Here is a 16085-nt window from a genome sequence, read left to right as displayed (position 1 = left end):
TTTCACAATATAGTACAAAAATATATAAAACGTTTCATAAAAAATAATTAATTTCAATATTTAAAAACACTATATATTATTTAACAATGTACTAAGTATGAACACAAAACTACTTTTGACTATATATATAATAAAAAAAACTGCAATACATCAAACATTACAAATTATGCAATATCATTTAACAGTCTAATGGAATACGGAACAAAAGAATTAAAATATCGCATTACCCTACTATTGCACGATCTCATCACATTTAGTCTTTTTGATCTCATTTTAACATAATATTTATTTAAAGGGTGGTTTGAGTCGTCGCATATTTTCATAGCCTTATTTCTTATGATTCTGTTGCAAAGGTCATCCAAATTATGTCTAGATCCTGTGATCCTACCTACTTTATTTAATATTCGTTGTAATCTGTTTTTTTCTTCTGTTCTACATCCACAAAACCAGGCAACACAACAGAAAGTGAGCACACTCTCAACTATCGAAGAGTAAAATAAATTTAATACAGTTCTATCTACCCCATAATTTCTCAGTTTTCTGAGAAAGAACAGTCGTGTATCCTTTTTTTATAGTGTTTCTCCCAGCTAAATTTGTTATCAACAGTCACACCTAGGTTTTTGTAGCTTTCAACAGATTCAATTTCCTGATTATTAATTTTTAGGGGAGTCAGAGGAGTAAATTTTTTTCGAAAATCAATTATTATTTCTTTGGTTCTTTTTTCGTTTAGTAAGAAGCAATTTGCCTTACACCAATTCGAAAAAGCAACGATTTCATCTTGATATTCAATTTCACTAGCTCTGTTTTTTAATAGGCCAACAATGGTGGTGTCATCCGCGTATTTTAAATAATGTATGCTACTAGAAGTTGACTTACAGTCATTGGTATATAAAATAAATAAGAGGGGGCTTAACACACATCCTTGGGGTGATCCTATATTCGTGTTGATCACACTCGACTTATAGTTACCAAGAGATACCTTCTGTGTTCGATTACATAAGAAACTTTCAATCCATTTAATTATGGATGGGTTCACCTCTAACTTACTCAACTTATCTATTAAGATGGCAGGATTAAGGGTATTAAATGCTGAGTAGAAGTCAGCAAAGGTTACTCTCGCAGAACAACTTAAGTTATTTGTATGCTGGTTTAACAGTTGGGTAACAGTTAGGATCGCATCATCGACAGATCTGCATGATTGGTATGCAAACTGATATGGATCAATTAAATGGGATAAGGGAGTAATAATTAAGTTATTACACATACATTTTTCAAAACATGTCATCACTGTCGAGGTTAAGGCTATTGGGCGGTAGTCATTCAAAATCTTAGGGTTTGAAATTTTGGGTACTGGAATAATAGATGCATCTTTCCAGACCGATGGTGCAATATGATTATCTAACGACAGTTGAAACAGTTTGGTAAAAGGAATAGACAGTTCATGGGCACATGTCCTCAGAATACAGCCGCTAATGTTATCAGGACCAGTTGCTTTATTTCGTTTAACTTTTTTGAACAACTTTTCAATTTTCCATGGCTGAATCTTAACTTGTTCGCTAGTAATAATATTTTAAGTCAGATTGGTACAATTGGTAGGACTGGCATTCTCACATCGCGCAAAGTGCTTGTTTAGGTCATTAACACATTTATCACCGTCATTATATAGCGAAAGGTCCATCTTCTTTTTTGTTTTAACACCAGACATAATATTCATACAATTCCAGGCAGCCTTGGCATCTCCAGATTTCATGGAATTTTCAAGCTTTCCTTTAAATAAATATTTTGCTCTTTTTATCTCATTCTTTATTTCTGCTTTTATAGATTTAATGCGAACTGTATCACCACTTTTAAAGGCATTTGATCGTTCGCGAATGAGTGCTTTGACTTGATGCGTAAACCAAGGCTTCTGATTTGGATAAAAGGTGACACGTTTAGTTTCAACACATAATTCCTCGCAAAATGAGATATAATCATTCACAACTTGTACTGCTTAATTAAGGTCACTGGGTGAATCAATAAGTGCTGACCAATCAAGATTCAAGATTCAAGATTCAAGAAATTTTATTTGTCCATAAAAATGGAAATTCACTTTGCTTGGTAGATTAAAACAACAATATTGCAACAATTTAAAAACGTGCAGTATTATAACAGATTAAAAATACAAGATAAAAAGTTAAAAATACTGTTAAAAATGTAAAACTATTAAAAATTGCATTAACGTCTTACATTAGAATTAAAAATATGAATGCTATTTACAACGAAGGATTTTCTAGTTCTACAAAGTTCAAACAGTAATGTAACGGATGAGTGGGGTCTTTCATAATATTGTTTACTTTTTTTAGAATACTCTTTTCATAGATAAATGAACAAGGCGTAAGATCAGCTTTAATAATACGTTGTACAATTTTACGTGGTCTCTCAATATTTTTCTTATCATTTTCAGTAAAGTTACCATAAAAACATCCAATGCTAAAAGATAAAATACTTTGAATAATACTTTGATAAAATAGAATTAAAATAGTGTTATCAACTCTAATTTGCTTGAGTTTTCTGAGAAAGTAGAGCCTTTGAGATGCCTTCTTGGAAATCATGAGAGAGTTTGACTCCCATTTTAATTTGTTGTCAATTATAGTACCTAAGTATTTGTATTGGACAGTCTAATCAGTAGACTGGAAACATTCCTGTAGCTTTTCTATTGCCTCACTATTTCGAACTTTAATTATTTTACTGGTAAGCTTTTCCGCTCTAATTTTTTGTCTATATGTTAGTAATAGGGTAACGACGTTATGATCAGAACTTGCAATAGGAGCGTTGATAATACACCTATAGGCTTTGTTTAAATTACAGAAGCACTGGTCCAGGATATTCCCGTCTCGAGTAGGTTTATCAACGTACTTTTTGAAAGTAGGCAACGCTTTCTTTATTTCTTTACCGCTGTGGTTTATATCTCCAAGTACGAATTTAGGAGAATCAGGGGACGCCTCTGATATATTACTCACAGTATCTCCGACAATACGAGCGGCTTCATCCGCATTTGCATCGGGTGGAATATAAATCAGGATCACATGGATTTGATTAAACTCCCTAGGAAGGTAGTACGGTCTAAGCGATATGCATAAAAGCTCGATATTTCTCTCACAGATTGATTTTTTTACAGTAATATTTGTGCACCAATTTCTGTTTATATATAAACCTAGACCTCCTCCGCATTTCTTGCCGCATAGTTCTGGGATCCGGTCATTTCTGAATAATTGGAAACCATTTAAATCTACAGCACTGTCAGGAGTTTCCGTCTTTAGCCAGGTCTCGATAAGATCAATTATGCATGAGTTTGTAAAGTATGTATCATATTTGACTAGGCTCTGAAATTCTTCGATTTTATTCAGTACTGACCTCGTATTTGTAAAAGTAATCTGCGGTAATGCTAGAGTGTTTCTTCGCTTTTGTAATCTGTGTCGTATTCCTCCACGATGGCCTTTGCGTTTACGGGTAGGATCGTTTCGCTTAGGCACCCAGTCCGGCAGACAAAGAGCAATATCTTCTGAGCTTGGCGCGCTTTCAAGGGATTTCTTCCCGAGCGTGAACAGCAGGCAGCGAGAATAGACAACAGTTGTAGGCTTAGCTTCAACCAATTTGATAGTCGACGAAACAATCAAATAACACATAAATATCACCAAACTGTAGTTCCACAACATGTTCACAACACAAGTACGCCACGATTTAAAACGATTATATGTAAAACTTAGAAAAAAAAAAGTTAGAATTTTCCTATATAATAGTGATAGTAGTAATAGTATACACTTTTAAAATGATTTCACTCATGTGACCGTTTTTTGTCAAAAATAGTAGACAGGAACATCTTACTAAGTGGAAAAATAGTTTCTTCATATTTGACAAAAATATACATAAACAATATAAACTGAAAGAAAGAAACAAAATGATATTTTAAAAAAGTAAGTAAAACAAGAATATTCGTCATTGTAAAGTAATTCTCTCTTTTTTCTATGAAATGCATTCAACAGGATGACATTCCTAAAGCGATTACAATGAATTCTATTTTTTCCTAAACAAATATTAGACAGAAATGCCGTGTTAAAATATTGCAAACTAATGCTTACTAAAGGATTTACCCGCATTTTTATAAGAAATAAATGGCAAAAGTTTTACATGTTTAAATTGTATCTGTCAGTATTTCTAGGTCTCATTTCCTGAAGCTGTATAACAGCCACCGGCCGTGTTCGATTGGTATTGGCAACAATTGGTTTCTGAAAGCAACAATCGATAATTGTGTAAAGATAGGGATTGACCGAGGAGTTAATTGGTATGATGAACATCGCTGAAAAAACATATATTTCCACAGGAAGTGCCCACCAATCCAGTTCAGAACCAATTGCCATCAATACAATAGGAAACCAGCAACAAAAATCTGTGAAAATGAGAAAACCTATTTTCACTGCTAGTTTGATATCTTCTTTTCTGCTTCGTTTTCTGTTAGCACCTGCTGATGAGCGCTTGATAGACACGAAAATGATTACATAACTCACAGCGATGATGATAAAACCTAAACAGTTGAATCCGATGTAGATAGCAAAAGCATACTCCCAGCCTGGCCAATGGCTTTTTGATAACGGTAGTGCAAGGCACACGCTTTTCACTCCATAATAATAATAACTATTAGAATTTAATCTATCAAAATTATATCCAAAATAATACCAGCCTAAATCAATGAAGTTAGCTATTAGTGGAAGAAAACTGAGCACAATCCAACATAGCCATGCAATTCCGATAATAATTCTACAGTTTCTGCAACAAAGACGTTTGGTACTAAATGGATAAGCGATGTTTATAGCACGGTCGATGCTCAGAAGCATTAATGTAAAAACCGAAGACTGACCAGAGAGAATTGCAATTGCACCAGCAACACTGCAAAGAAAACTCTCTTTCCAATCCGAGTCAAATTTTGCATATCGCCCTCTGTAATACATATCTACACTTAAAATGATAATCAAATAGACTGCCATTAGCAGGTCAGACACGGCAAGGTTGGTGATGAGTGTGGTTTGCACTTTATTAATTTCGTTATCATTACTTGTGTTGTTATCCTTTTTACACTGTCGTGATATGATAACGACTAAATTGCCACTAACTGCTGAAATTACAATAATCCACATCAATATCCGTATGTATTCACTTTCTAGTAAATCTTCACATGAAGAAAATGGATCTACGCCGGGACTGCAATCAATGTCACCAACAATGGAACATAAACATGACAAATCCGACTCCCTATAAGAGTAAAGGTAAACATAGTTGAATAATAAATGTTTATCTTTTAGGGTAAACATACACTGCAAACTGGACTGGAACTTTTTGTATCATGATAATAAGTAAATGATATAGTCTAATGAGAAAATGAAATAATACGATTTTGTTATCATTACTTCTCAAATAATTAAAAAAAATAACCTGAAACGTCGGACGGGACATTTATGAATTAAATACTTGATTATGTATAATTGAGACACAAAAAATGTTTTCACATTATGATGCAAGGTTTATGAAATAAATTGGATTTTTAAATAATATTTAATAATTCAAAGACCAGAAAAATTACAAAAATATTAATTTGTTAATAATAAACTTCAACATTTCTACTTTGAAAATGGCGAAGAGTTATATCTTATAACTGGCGAACCAAATACTGTGGAAATCATAATATATGAAGGTTTTGCTGATGAGGTTATCTGGATGTACTGTGCTATAAACGATTTCGAGAAATTGGCTTAACAAAGATTTTATGTTAGTAGAGTAGAAATAAGGTTTCACCTCAAAAAATTGCAACAAAAGGTTTTTCAACAGATTTTGGTAGTATTAGGTGTACTAAATAACAGAAAAAAAGTCTCAATAATTTCGACCCCCGGAAGGTGTTTTTTTTCAAGATGGCCGTCGAAATAGATAAAAAGTGAAAATGGCCATACCTCCTAAACTAGTTGGTCTATTGATATAATTTTGGTACCAACATACTCAGAACATACATATTTATATTCGCTATAATAGAACATTTTGGCCAAAAATGACCGGAAATACCATTTCTGACAATTTGACCTTTGACCTTGATATGTTGTATCTTGGTAACAACTGACCGTAGGGAAACAAATGATGGCTCAAATTGTTCAGAATGTACATATTTACATTTATTGTAATGAGACATTTTGTCAAAAAATGGTTTGGAAGTAAAGGTTATTGACCTTTAACTTTATCTATGTAGAATTTCCATATCTCGGCAACTATGTGTGGTAGAGATTTAAAATTGGGCTCTAAATACTGAGAATATACTTATTTATATTTACTCTAATGAAACAGTTTGACAACAAATGACAAGAAACGACATGTTTGACCATTGACCTTGATATGCTATATTTCGATAATGACTGACTGAGATACACCATTTATGGCTCAATTTGTTCAGAATATAATTATTTTTATTTCGTATAATGGTCTAATCTACTTATGAAATAGAGAGCTTTCCTGGGAATCAAATAACTGTAATATTTATAAAGACTTTTAGAATATGAGTTCAAGTTCAAATTGCTCACAACATACTGTATACAATCTTAATAATAATAGTAAATAAAAAACTGAAAAGTAAACAAAAACAAATATAATAATAACTTTTAAATTTCTAATTACGGTATAGCAGCAATTGATTAGATATTGTGCATTTATTTAGTACGGCATCTTAAACAACTGTTCCAACTTCGTCGTCCTCATCATCGTCATCAATATTTCTATCTACGTTGTCCCATTCTTCTAGTTGACACACTCCACAAACTGAAGTAGGCCTACATGCCAATCCATAGAGTCTACAATTGCAACATACATCCAGTATTTACAATGGATGATTTTCAAAGTTCTGCTGGAGCAGCAGTTTCCATCGTCATTATTGGCATCCATGGTATTATCTTTCTATAGCCATTGCATGGTTTGACTGTGACATTCTGTAGCAGATGAGGGTAGTGGTAGTTGTTGAGGCTAGGTTTGATAAATGATTTACCCTCAACAATTTTTTTTATTAAACAGCTTGCATCTGTAGCTATTCAGGGAATCCAGTGACTTGGCTCGAAAAAGAATAGACATGTCCTTCAGTCCAAACTCCTCGATAGTTTAAAGTTTCTGATGCGGTTGAGTGAAAATATCGGCACACATGTCATATTCTGGGTTACTTTCAATCAATTTATTAAATGCTGCTTTCTTGCCGATTCCGAAAATCCTAGACGTCGAATCACAACCAGTGAATGCATGCACTATGGGTAATGCATTTCACATTTTATATCCTAAAACAGATTTCAATCTGGTTACATTAATCACTCTAGTATGCCCATCTTTTCCTTTGTCTAATCTGAAGTACACTTCTCGGCTTGTTGTATTTACATGATACAGTAAAAGTACCAGTAAGTCCGTTTCTTCTCCAATCAAAGTTACTGTATTATGTTCAGAGACTTCAACTGTTGCCAAAGCAAAGTCAACATCGGCATCGTTTTTTTTTGTTTTTTTAAAAAACCATATTTAATGAGGGTGATCCATCCAGCTATTGCTGATCATTAGGGACCCTCAGAGGTTCACAAGACAAACATATACACAAGATGCTCTACATAAACAAAGTCTTATTACAAGTCTTTGGGAGTGGAGTAATTTGGTCCTTAGAAAAAATCCTGACATGTGACGGGACTTGAACTCAGGACCTTGGAGTGGTAGCCAAGCATCATAACCATCAAGCCACAACTCCACTCGTTGGCTGCATGTCGTACAGGACATTCTTTTTTCTGTAGCTCATATGAAAGCATGTTGATAAATTTGTGTTTGTTCTCATGCCTTGACATGAACTCTTCTTTCTTTCCATCAAATTCAGTTAGGACAAATCTCTCTAGACGATGTAATGAAATATGAACTAAGTCAGTTTCCACCCTCACTCTTCGAAGCCAAAGATATCTTTAGGAAGGCAAATAAACCAATAAATTGATAGAAAGTAACCCAGAATATGACACTGATGTGTGCCAATATTTTCACTCAACCGCATCAGAAACTTCAAACTATCGAGGAGATTGGATTAAAGGCCATGTCTATTCTTTTTGGAGCCAAGTCACTGGATTTCCTAAATAGCTAACAGATGCAAGCTGTTTAATAAGAAAGTTGCTGAGGGTAAATAATTTATCAAACTTCAACAACTACTACCACCACCGACCTCATCTGCTACAAAATGTCAAAAGTCTTAGAGTACCGTATACTATCAAATCATGCAATGGATAAAGAAAGATAATACCAAGTTTTTAATAAAATATTTGTGCCAATAATGACGATTGAAACTGCTGCTTTAGTTTGAAAATCATCCATTGTAACTGTACTACTGGATGTAAAACTGTATGTTGCAGTTGTAGATGCTATGGATTGGCATGTACTTCAGTTTGTGGAGTGTGTTAACTAGAAGAATGGAACAACGTAGATAGAGAGATTGATGATGATGATGATGAAGACGAAGTTGAAACAGTTGTTTAGGATGCCGTACTAAATACATGCACAATATCCAATCAACTGCTGCTATACCGTAATTAGAAATTTAAAATTATTATTATATTTGTTTTTGTTTACTTTTCAGGTTTTTTATTCACTATTATTATTAAGAATGTATACAATATGTTCTGAACAATTTGAACTTGAACTCATATTCTAAAAGTCTTTATAAATATTACAGTTACTTGATTCCCAGGAAAGCTCTTAATTCCTTGGGTAACATGTCGTTTCTGGTCCTTTTTTGTCAAACTGTTTCATTAGAGTAAATATAAATAAGTATATTCTCAGTATTTAGAGCCCCATTTTAAATCTCTACCACACATAGTTGCCGAGATATGGAAATTCTACTTAGATAAAGGTTAAAGGTCAATAACCTTTACTTCTAACCATTTTTTGACAAAATGTCTCATTACAATAAATGTAAATATGTACATTCTGAACAATTTGAGCCACAATTTGTTTCCCTACGGTCAGTTGTTACCAAGATACAACATATCAAGGTCAAAGGTCAAACATGCAAGAAATAGCATTTCCGGTCATTTTTGGCCAAAATGTTATATTAGGGCAAATATAAATATGTATGTTTTGAGTATTTTGGTACCAAAATCATATCAATAGACCAAGTAGTTTAGGAGGTATGGACATTTTAACTTTTTATCTATTTTGGCAGCCATCTTGAAAAAAAAACACTTTCCGGTGGTCGAAATTCTTGAGACTTTTTTTCTGTTATTTAGTACACCCAATACTACCAAAATCCGTTGAAAAACCTTTTTTTTGCAATTTTTTTGAGGTTGGCCCCTTTTTTTCATTAGTTCTACTCTAGTAATGATACATGTGAATCAATTCCGCCAAGTGCTCGTATATATTGTATTATATATATCAGTCAAAAGCTTTCTCTAAATAGTTTATACATTTTTTTCTAATAAATCAAGCTAAAAACTACACATCTTTCTCAAACCTTTCCTTCCTACATTTACCATTTTTTGCCTACTTACAACTGTATTAAGTTGGTCAATTCCTCAAAAGTACTTGTACTGAAATCCTGTAAGTTGTTATCGTCTAACCATCTACAAAATAATAGTTTTAAATAAGTAAATCAAGCATAGGCATAAACATGATTAGTAAAATTTGTTAAACAACAAACGACACCCCAAGCATATTTCGAATGTTAGGATAATAAATCCAATGAGTAAAAGGTGCACAGAAAAAACAGTTTTAACCAGTCTGTTTGCCGATTATACTCTGTAGTGTTTATTTTAACAGAATCAAGGATCCTGTTAAATTTGTATTGAAGTTACAACAGTGTTTAACTTACAATACTGTCAGTGATGAAGAAAAAGAAGTAAATGCATTTCGATCTATGGTAGTTATTCTGTTGGAATCTAAATACCTTTAAAAGATAAATCAATTAGACATACAATTATTATGCATAAAGGTATAGCTATTACATTATGGAAGGGTACAACATATATGGGGAATAATCAGATTGTATTTAAGAGAAATTATAAATACTTTAAACACTGGATTGATTCCGGTTTTATAAAAATTAGAGACGTAAATAAATATGGTTTTATAAATTCAGACACGTTATTAAGAAAATTTTAAAAAAAGGGTAGCAGAATTCTTGTTAACATATAAAACATTCAATTCCATTCAACTGGAAAATAAAGATTTTTTTTTCTTTTGTGGCGTGAACACCACTTTTATTCACAGTCATATTATCTTTCATGTCATGACAAAAAAATCATGTTATTTATCAAATTTGTGTTAATTCCTTATGGCATTACAATTTGATAAATTTCATTATTAACATTTTTAATATTACGTATTACATCCTTTTTCATTAATGTTCTTATATTTTTCTATAATACACATACAGAAGAAGTTTAAACAGTTTATACAAAGAACTAAATAACCTAAAATGCTAATCTAAAATATAAAGATATATAATCAAAATACATACTCATAAAGTGCTTATAAAGATGAAACAAAAATATGATAAAGCCATCGTAAAAGGAATTAATGCTAGGCTTAGTTCTCCGTTTTGATTCTGAATTGATACAACTTGAGCAGGATGTAGAATGCACTAGTTAGCAGCATCCATAATTAAATTAATATTCAAGTAGGAGATGCCAAGACTTACTGTAGCTTGATTATTGTGTGGTGAGAATGTATTTATCCATTTTCTATCTAGAACCACCACCGATTTAGCTTTGTTGCGTAATGTTTTAATCATCGTTTAATATTCGTTGAAATAAATATATAATATACTCACAGTATTTGCAATGCTGTCAAATCACCAAATGCATTGCCTGGCAATGTAACTATTTGGTTACCGCCCAAATCCCTTTAAAGAAAGAATACAAATGTAGAATACAATTATACATTATATTAATGTGATCAATATTTACTACAAAATACAAATTACTACAACAAATTACTTATTTCAATATATTATTTCCGCTGGACGACACGAAATCACAGAAAAACTTTTTCGGTATTGTTATGCCTAATTAATTTTTCTACAATGTCATGTTATTTTTATTTTTTTATAGTTTTTGAAACATCGTCGGCATTGACATTTTAAAGTAAGATGATCCCAAAATATTTCTCTGTTAAGTAGAACATTTTATTATCCTTAAAAACAAAATCGTCTATAACCTTTGACCTGGTACACCATGCTACAACTGACCAATCAGGCTATCTAATTACATAGTGTTAAAGGATAGGAGACAATTTGTGGTCTGGTACCGAATCTTAATTCCGTACCGTCCGTTCGTTTATCCGTTCATACATTCCTTAGACTTTTGTTTCGTTAAGAGATGAATTTCAGAGTACATTCCTTGTGACAAAGAATCGATATAATAAGGTTTTCACGGTGCATTTGGTTCTCATAAATTTCAGGTCATACTTTATCATTAAATGGCAATAAAATTATGTGCGTGACGCATGTAACGCACGCGTATGCGCGCTTAAAATTGTTAAACATTACGTTTCAGCCTATTTTAAGCGTTTCAAACATCCCCAATTTTGCACATGCACTGTACATTAAACGTATATACTATTTTTTCGATTTCTGTTTTACAACCTTTCTTTGGCAAGTTAATTCTATTTTATTCAATTTTCAACTTGAAATCGCGACATACAAGCACGTCAAAGTGACAGGCTACGCAAATTTAAAAACTCATGAAAATGTTATGAAATGTACTGAATTTTAAAATTACAGTTGAACCTCCGTGGCCACCTCCCGTAAGCGGCCACCTCCCTTAACGGGCGCACTTTCAAAAACCTGTTTTTTTTTTCTTCCTATCTAATTAGTGCATTTGGTGCCAAAATGATATCACTCTCATTGTGTTTATTTCGCTTGCTTGTTTCCGTCATTGAAGGTTTTGTCGAATATCACTATATTACATAGCCTATGTAAATACGTGAACGTGATTGGTTGAAACTGCATCACATGACTACTGCTGCGAGGATCGTAATTCGTATATTTCCTCGAGTACGATGATATTGACGGAGTAATTTTCGCCTGATTTTCGTGTCCCTGTCATTAAACATATAAAATCCAGTAAATTCTCGAGGAGTTTGATATTGACAGTGTAATTTGCGTTTAGCAACACAACACTCGCGTTTGGCGATAAATAAACAAAAGTCTTCTTATCTCCTGGGACTAAATGAACTCGCGAAGATTAGTCCACATCATCACGAGACCACGTTTTAACACGCCGCGTCACGTAACTTGCTTGAAGAAATAAATAAATTAAACTACTTAAACTATGCATACATAGCGCCCTCATTTGTTATTCGCCCTCTATAGACGCGACGAAAGACTGTCTGTGATTGGTCAATACTCACGGTAGTAACTTGGTACGCGCGGCGCGCTGAAAATCTGGTGATTGGGCTCGAAGAAGACGAATTATTATTTATTCGGCCTACCTGATAATAGTATTATTATTATTATCATTAATGTAGGCTTATTGATGGAAATTCTTCTGTTAATTTAAATAACCTAGGCCTAAGTGAAAATTTTATTGCCAAGGAATCATTAATTAGTAATTATCTGTATATTATTCTTTGCAAGGTTAGATGAATGCAACGCAGGCTTAGGCAGGCTTATTACATAAAGCAGGCCTAGCTACCCGACCCAGTAGATATTCTACTGTATTGCCTATATAACAGATATGGCCTTTTATATCGGTACATTTTTTAAGATATCTTTTTATATAATTTTTTTTACATTTGATTTCATCATCACGTCACAATTAACAGGGCAGAAAGACATAAAATTTACAGATATCGCCTGCTTAGAGGTGAAATATAAGATTTGACATCCCCTCGGAGAATGATAGTTTGCTCTCGCGGAAATATATTCGATATCTGTACATTTTATGTCTTTCTGCCCTGTTAATTGTGACGTGGTAATGAAATCCAATGTAAAAAAAATTAATATAAAAAGATATCTTTAAAAAATAAATTATCTTTATTTAAATCAATGCATAACCTATAATTCCGTCACAGTGACGAATTAAATCTAGCTATTTTTATTTATATTTTCTCAAGCACCTACTAATGTTCTGTATTTTGATTAGGCTTACAATGTACTATATTTTTCTTATTTAATTTAAAATATCAAACAATCCCAACCACCCGACTAGGCGCATCACTTGGTTAGTACTGGGCCCCCAGGTCCAGTGGACGAATGAAGTTCAGCGTAGGCCTATTTTATGGCCGTTTTAATGAATAAAATAAGTTAACTTAATATACTCACAGTTTTTTCAATGCTGTCAGATCAGCAAATACATTGGCTGACAATGTATCTATTTGATTATCGCCCAAATCCCTTTAAAAAAAGAATGCAAACGAAGAATACAATTATACATTATATTCATGTGTTAAATATTTACTACAAAATACAAATTAATACAAACAATTACTTACATCATTATATTTTCGCTGAACGACACGAAATCAAAGAAAAACAGTTATTTTATGGAATTTTATTTTTAAATGTATCTCTGTGTTATTATTTTACCAATGTTTATGACTGTTTCGGTATTGTTATGCCTAATAATTACCTACAAAATAGCATGTTATGTTAGTATTTTTTTTATAGTTTTTTAAACAGTAAAGTAAAGCGGTACGGCCCTGCATGGTTAATTAAACACCACTGTCGTTGATCTTTAAAAGTTAACTTAAGTAATACTCTCAAGTAAACTGTAACTACTTTTCCAAAAACTTTATTTGTGTACGAGTGGGAAAGTTATAATTTGTAATCTGAAAACATAATTTGACTTAATCTCAGGTGTTTCGATACACGAGTAGTTTTAAAAACCCAATTTGTTCAAATCCATCCGCTTGTTTGAGGCGTTTTGATAGGCTAGTCTATTAATACTATAGGGAGCAATCTCACCCTTTGGCTATTATCCCAGTATAGTAGTACGGCGCTGCATGGTTAACTTAAGCACCACTGTATTAAGCCTGATTTCCAGCCGACGTTATTCGACGACGCTATCATCGTTGATCGTCAAATGGACAATACATCTTTAACTTAAGTAATATACTCACAGTATTTGCAATGCTGTCAAATCGGCAAATACATTGGCTGGCAATGTAACTATGTAGTTACTGCTCAAATCCCTTTAAAAAAAGAATGCAAAAGTAAAAATTACAAACTAGCGGTGGAATCTGGATCGTCCCAACAAGGGGGCTATGCAAAAACAATTTGAGGCAATTTTAATGAATAAAATAAGTTAACTTAATTTAATATACTCACAGTTCTTCCAATTCTCTCAAATCAGCAAATGCATTGGCTGGCAATGTACCTATTTTGTTATTGCGCAAATCCCTTTAAAGAAAGAATACAAACGTAGAATACAATTATAAATTATATTAATGTGATAAATATTTACTACAAAATAAAAATTACTACAAAAATTTACTTCATTATATTTCCGCTGAACGTCGTAGTTTTTTATATTTTTTTAGTGTTTGAAACATCGTCAGCATTGAAATTTTAAAGTAAGATGATCCCAAAATCGTCCTATTGTTGTGACGTCTATACATGATGTCTAAGCATAAGACTATGTTAAAGTAGACATGTTCGTATCATTTTTATTATCCTGAAAACAAAAACGTCTGACCAATCAGGCTAGTGTTAAAGGATAGGAGACAATTTGTGTTCTGGTACTGAATCTCAAGTAAACTGTAACTACTTTTCCAAAAACTGTATTTGTGTACGAGTGGGAAAGTTATAATTTGTAATCTGAAAACATAATTTGACTTAATGCCAGGTGTTTCGATACACGAGTAGTTGTAAAAACCAATTTGTTCAAATCCATCCGCTTGTTTGAGGCGTTTTGATAGGCTAGTCTATTATACCATGGAGAAATAATTCTCGATGATTATACTATAGGGAGCAATCTCACCCGTTTGGCTATTTGTTATCCAGTAAAGTGGCACGGCCCTGCATGGTTAATTAAGCACCAGTGTCTTAAGCCTGTTTTCCTGACGACGCTATCATCGTTGATCGTTAAAAGATGTATTGTCCCTTGAAACACAAAAAATGAAGGTCAAAATATTCTAAATTTAAATTTGCCATATCAAAGTATATTAAAGTTATTCACTTTAAGTCGAAAATTAGAGCCAAAAACAAGTTTACGTAATTAACAGGTACATTCATTTGATTACATTTTTTCTGGAAAATCGTCGCGAGCGAAAGTAAACAAAGATTTCAAACCACGAGTATGTGTTATGCATAATGCTAATTAGGATTGTTTACAACTCGTCACGGTTGAGAAGGTGTTCTCACACAAATCGCGGGGAAGTTTTATGATTATGCATACAGAGTAGCCAAACAAGCGCGTTGCATTATGAGATATGTTTTGATCGAAAACTTTGACAGGAAGTCAAAGTTATTTTTTGAACAAAAAAACGTCTGTATTTCAGTTAAATTATTTTTTTTTCGACTAATTTTTGGTGAAAGTTAATAACTAGTATGATACTTCAAAATGACCCACTTTTTTAAGAAATCATTATTTTTTTTTTAATTAGTCAAATGGACAATACATCTTTAACTTAAGTAATATACTCACATTATTTGCAACTATCAATTATACCCGCCCCAGGGCGGGTTTCAAAATTAGTTTAAAGGTTTCTAAGTATATAACACCCGACGCCAGTATGTCCCTATAGTTACTACACCCCACACTCTTTTTTAAAAACAAACTTCAAATGAGAGGGGTATTCATAGCTACGATAGGCCTATGGTTTAAATACGTTGTAAACTTTGTAAATGAATAGGTGTCATATTGGGTGATAATTTAAATATTTAATTTTGATCTGCAGGGCCCCCAGCCTTCTTTCTCCTCTCACTATCCCAGCCACAATTAACCGTAACAACGCTACCCCTTGACAGTTAAAATTTAGTAACTTTTCCTAGTACAATTCCAATCATATACTTCATTATGCCAGTATTTCCGCTCCCACTCCTGCCTCCTAACACACCCCAGATACTGGAC

At 32.9% G+C, this 16085-nt stretch overlaps 1 protein-coding gene across 1 annotated transcript in view; it reads right to left on the bottom strand.

Annotated features, from left to right (window-relative positions):
- Positions 1-2657: 2657 nt before the first annotated feature.
- LOC140061249 (uncharacterized) overlaps positions 2658-16085 on the bottom strand; it is a 100113-nt gene continuing 86685 nt past the window's right edge. The window contains exons 14-21 of the mRNA XM_072107756.1: positions 14342-14413; positions 14134-14205; positions 13337-13408; positions 10844-10915; positions 9884-9958; positions 9564-9635; positions 4372-5286; positions 2658-3741 (exon numbers count right to left, since the gene is read on the bottom strand). Of these exons, the coding sequence (XP_071963857.1) occupies positions 2658-3741; positions 4372-5286; positions 9564-9635; positions 9884-9958; positions 10844-10915; positions 13337-13408; positions 14134-14205; positions 14342-14413 (2434 nt within the window). The remainder of the gene's footprint in view (positions 3742-4371; positions 5287-9563; positions 9636-9883; positions 9959-10843; positions 10916-13336; positions 13409-14133; positions 14206-14341; positions 14414-16085) is intronic.

Source organism: Antedon mediterranea, chromosome 10, assembly GCF_964355755.1.
Source record: "Antedon mediterranea chromosome 10, ecAntMedi1.1, whole genome shotgun sequence".
Lineage (NCBI taxonomy): Eukaryota > Metazoa > Echinodermata > Crinoidea > Comatulida > Antedonidae > Antedon > Antedon mediterranea.
This window is presented reverse-complemented; position numbering and strand designations above follow the sequence as displayed.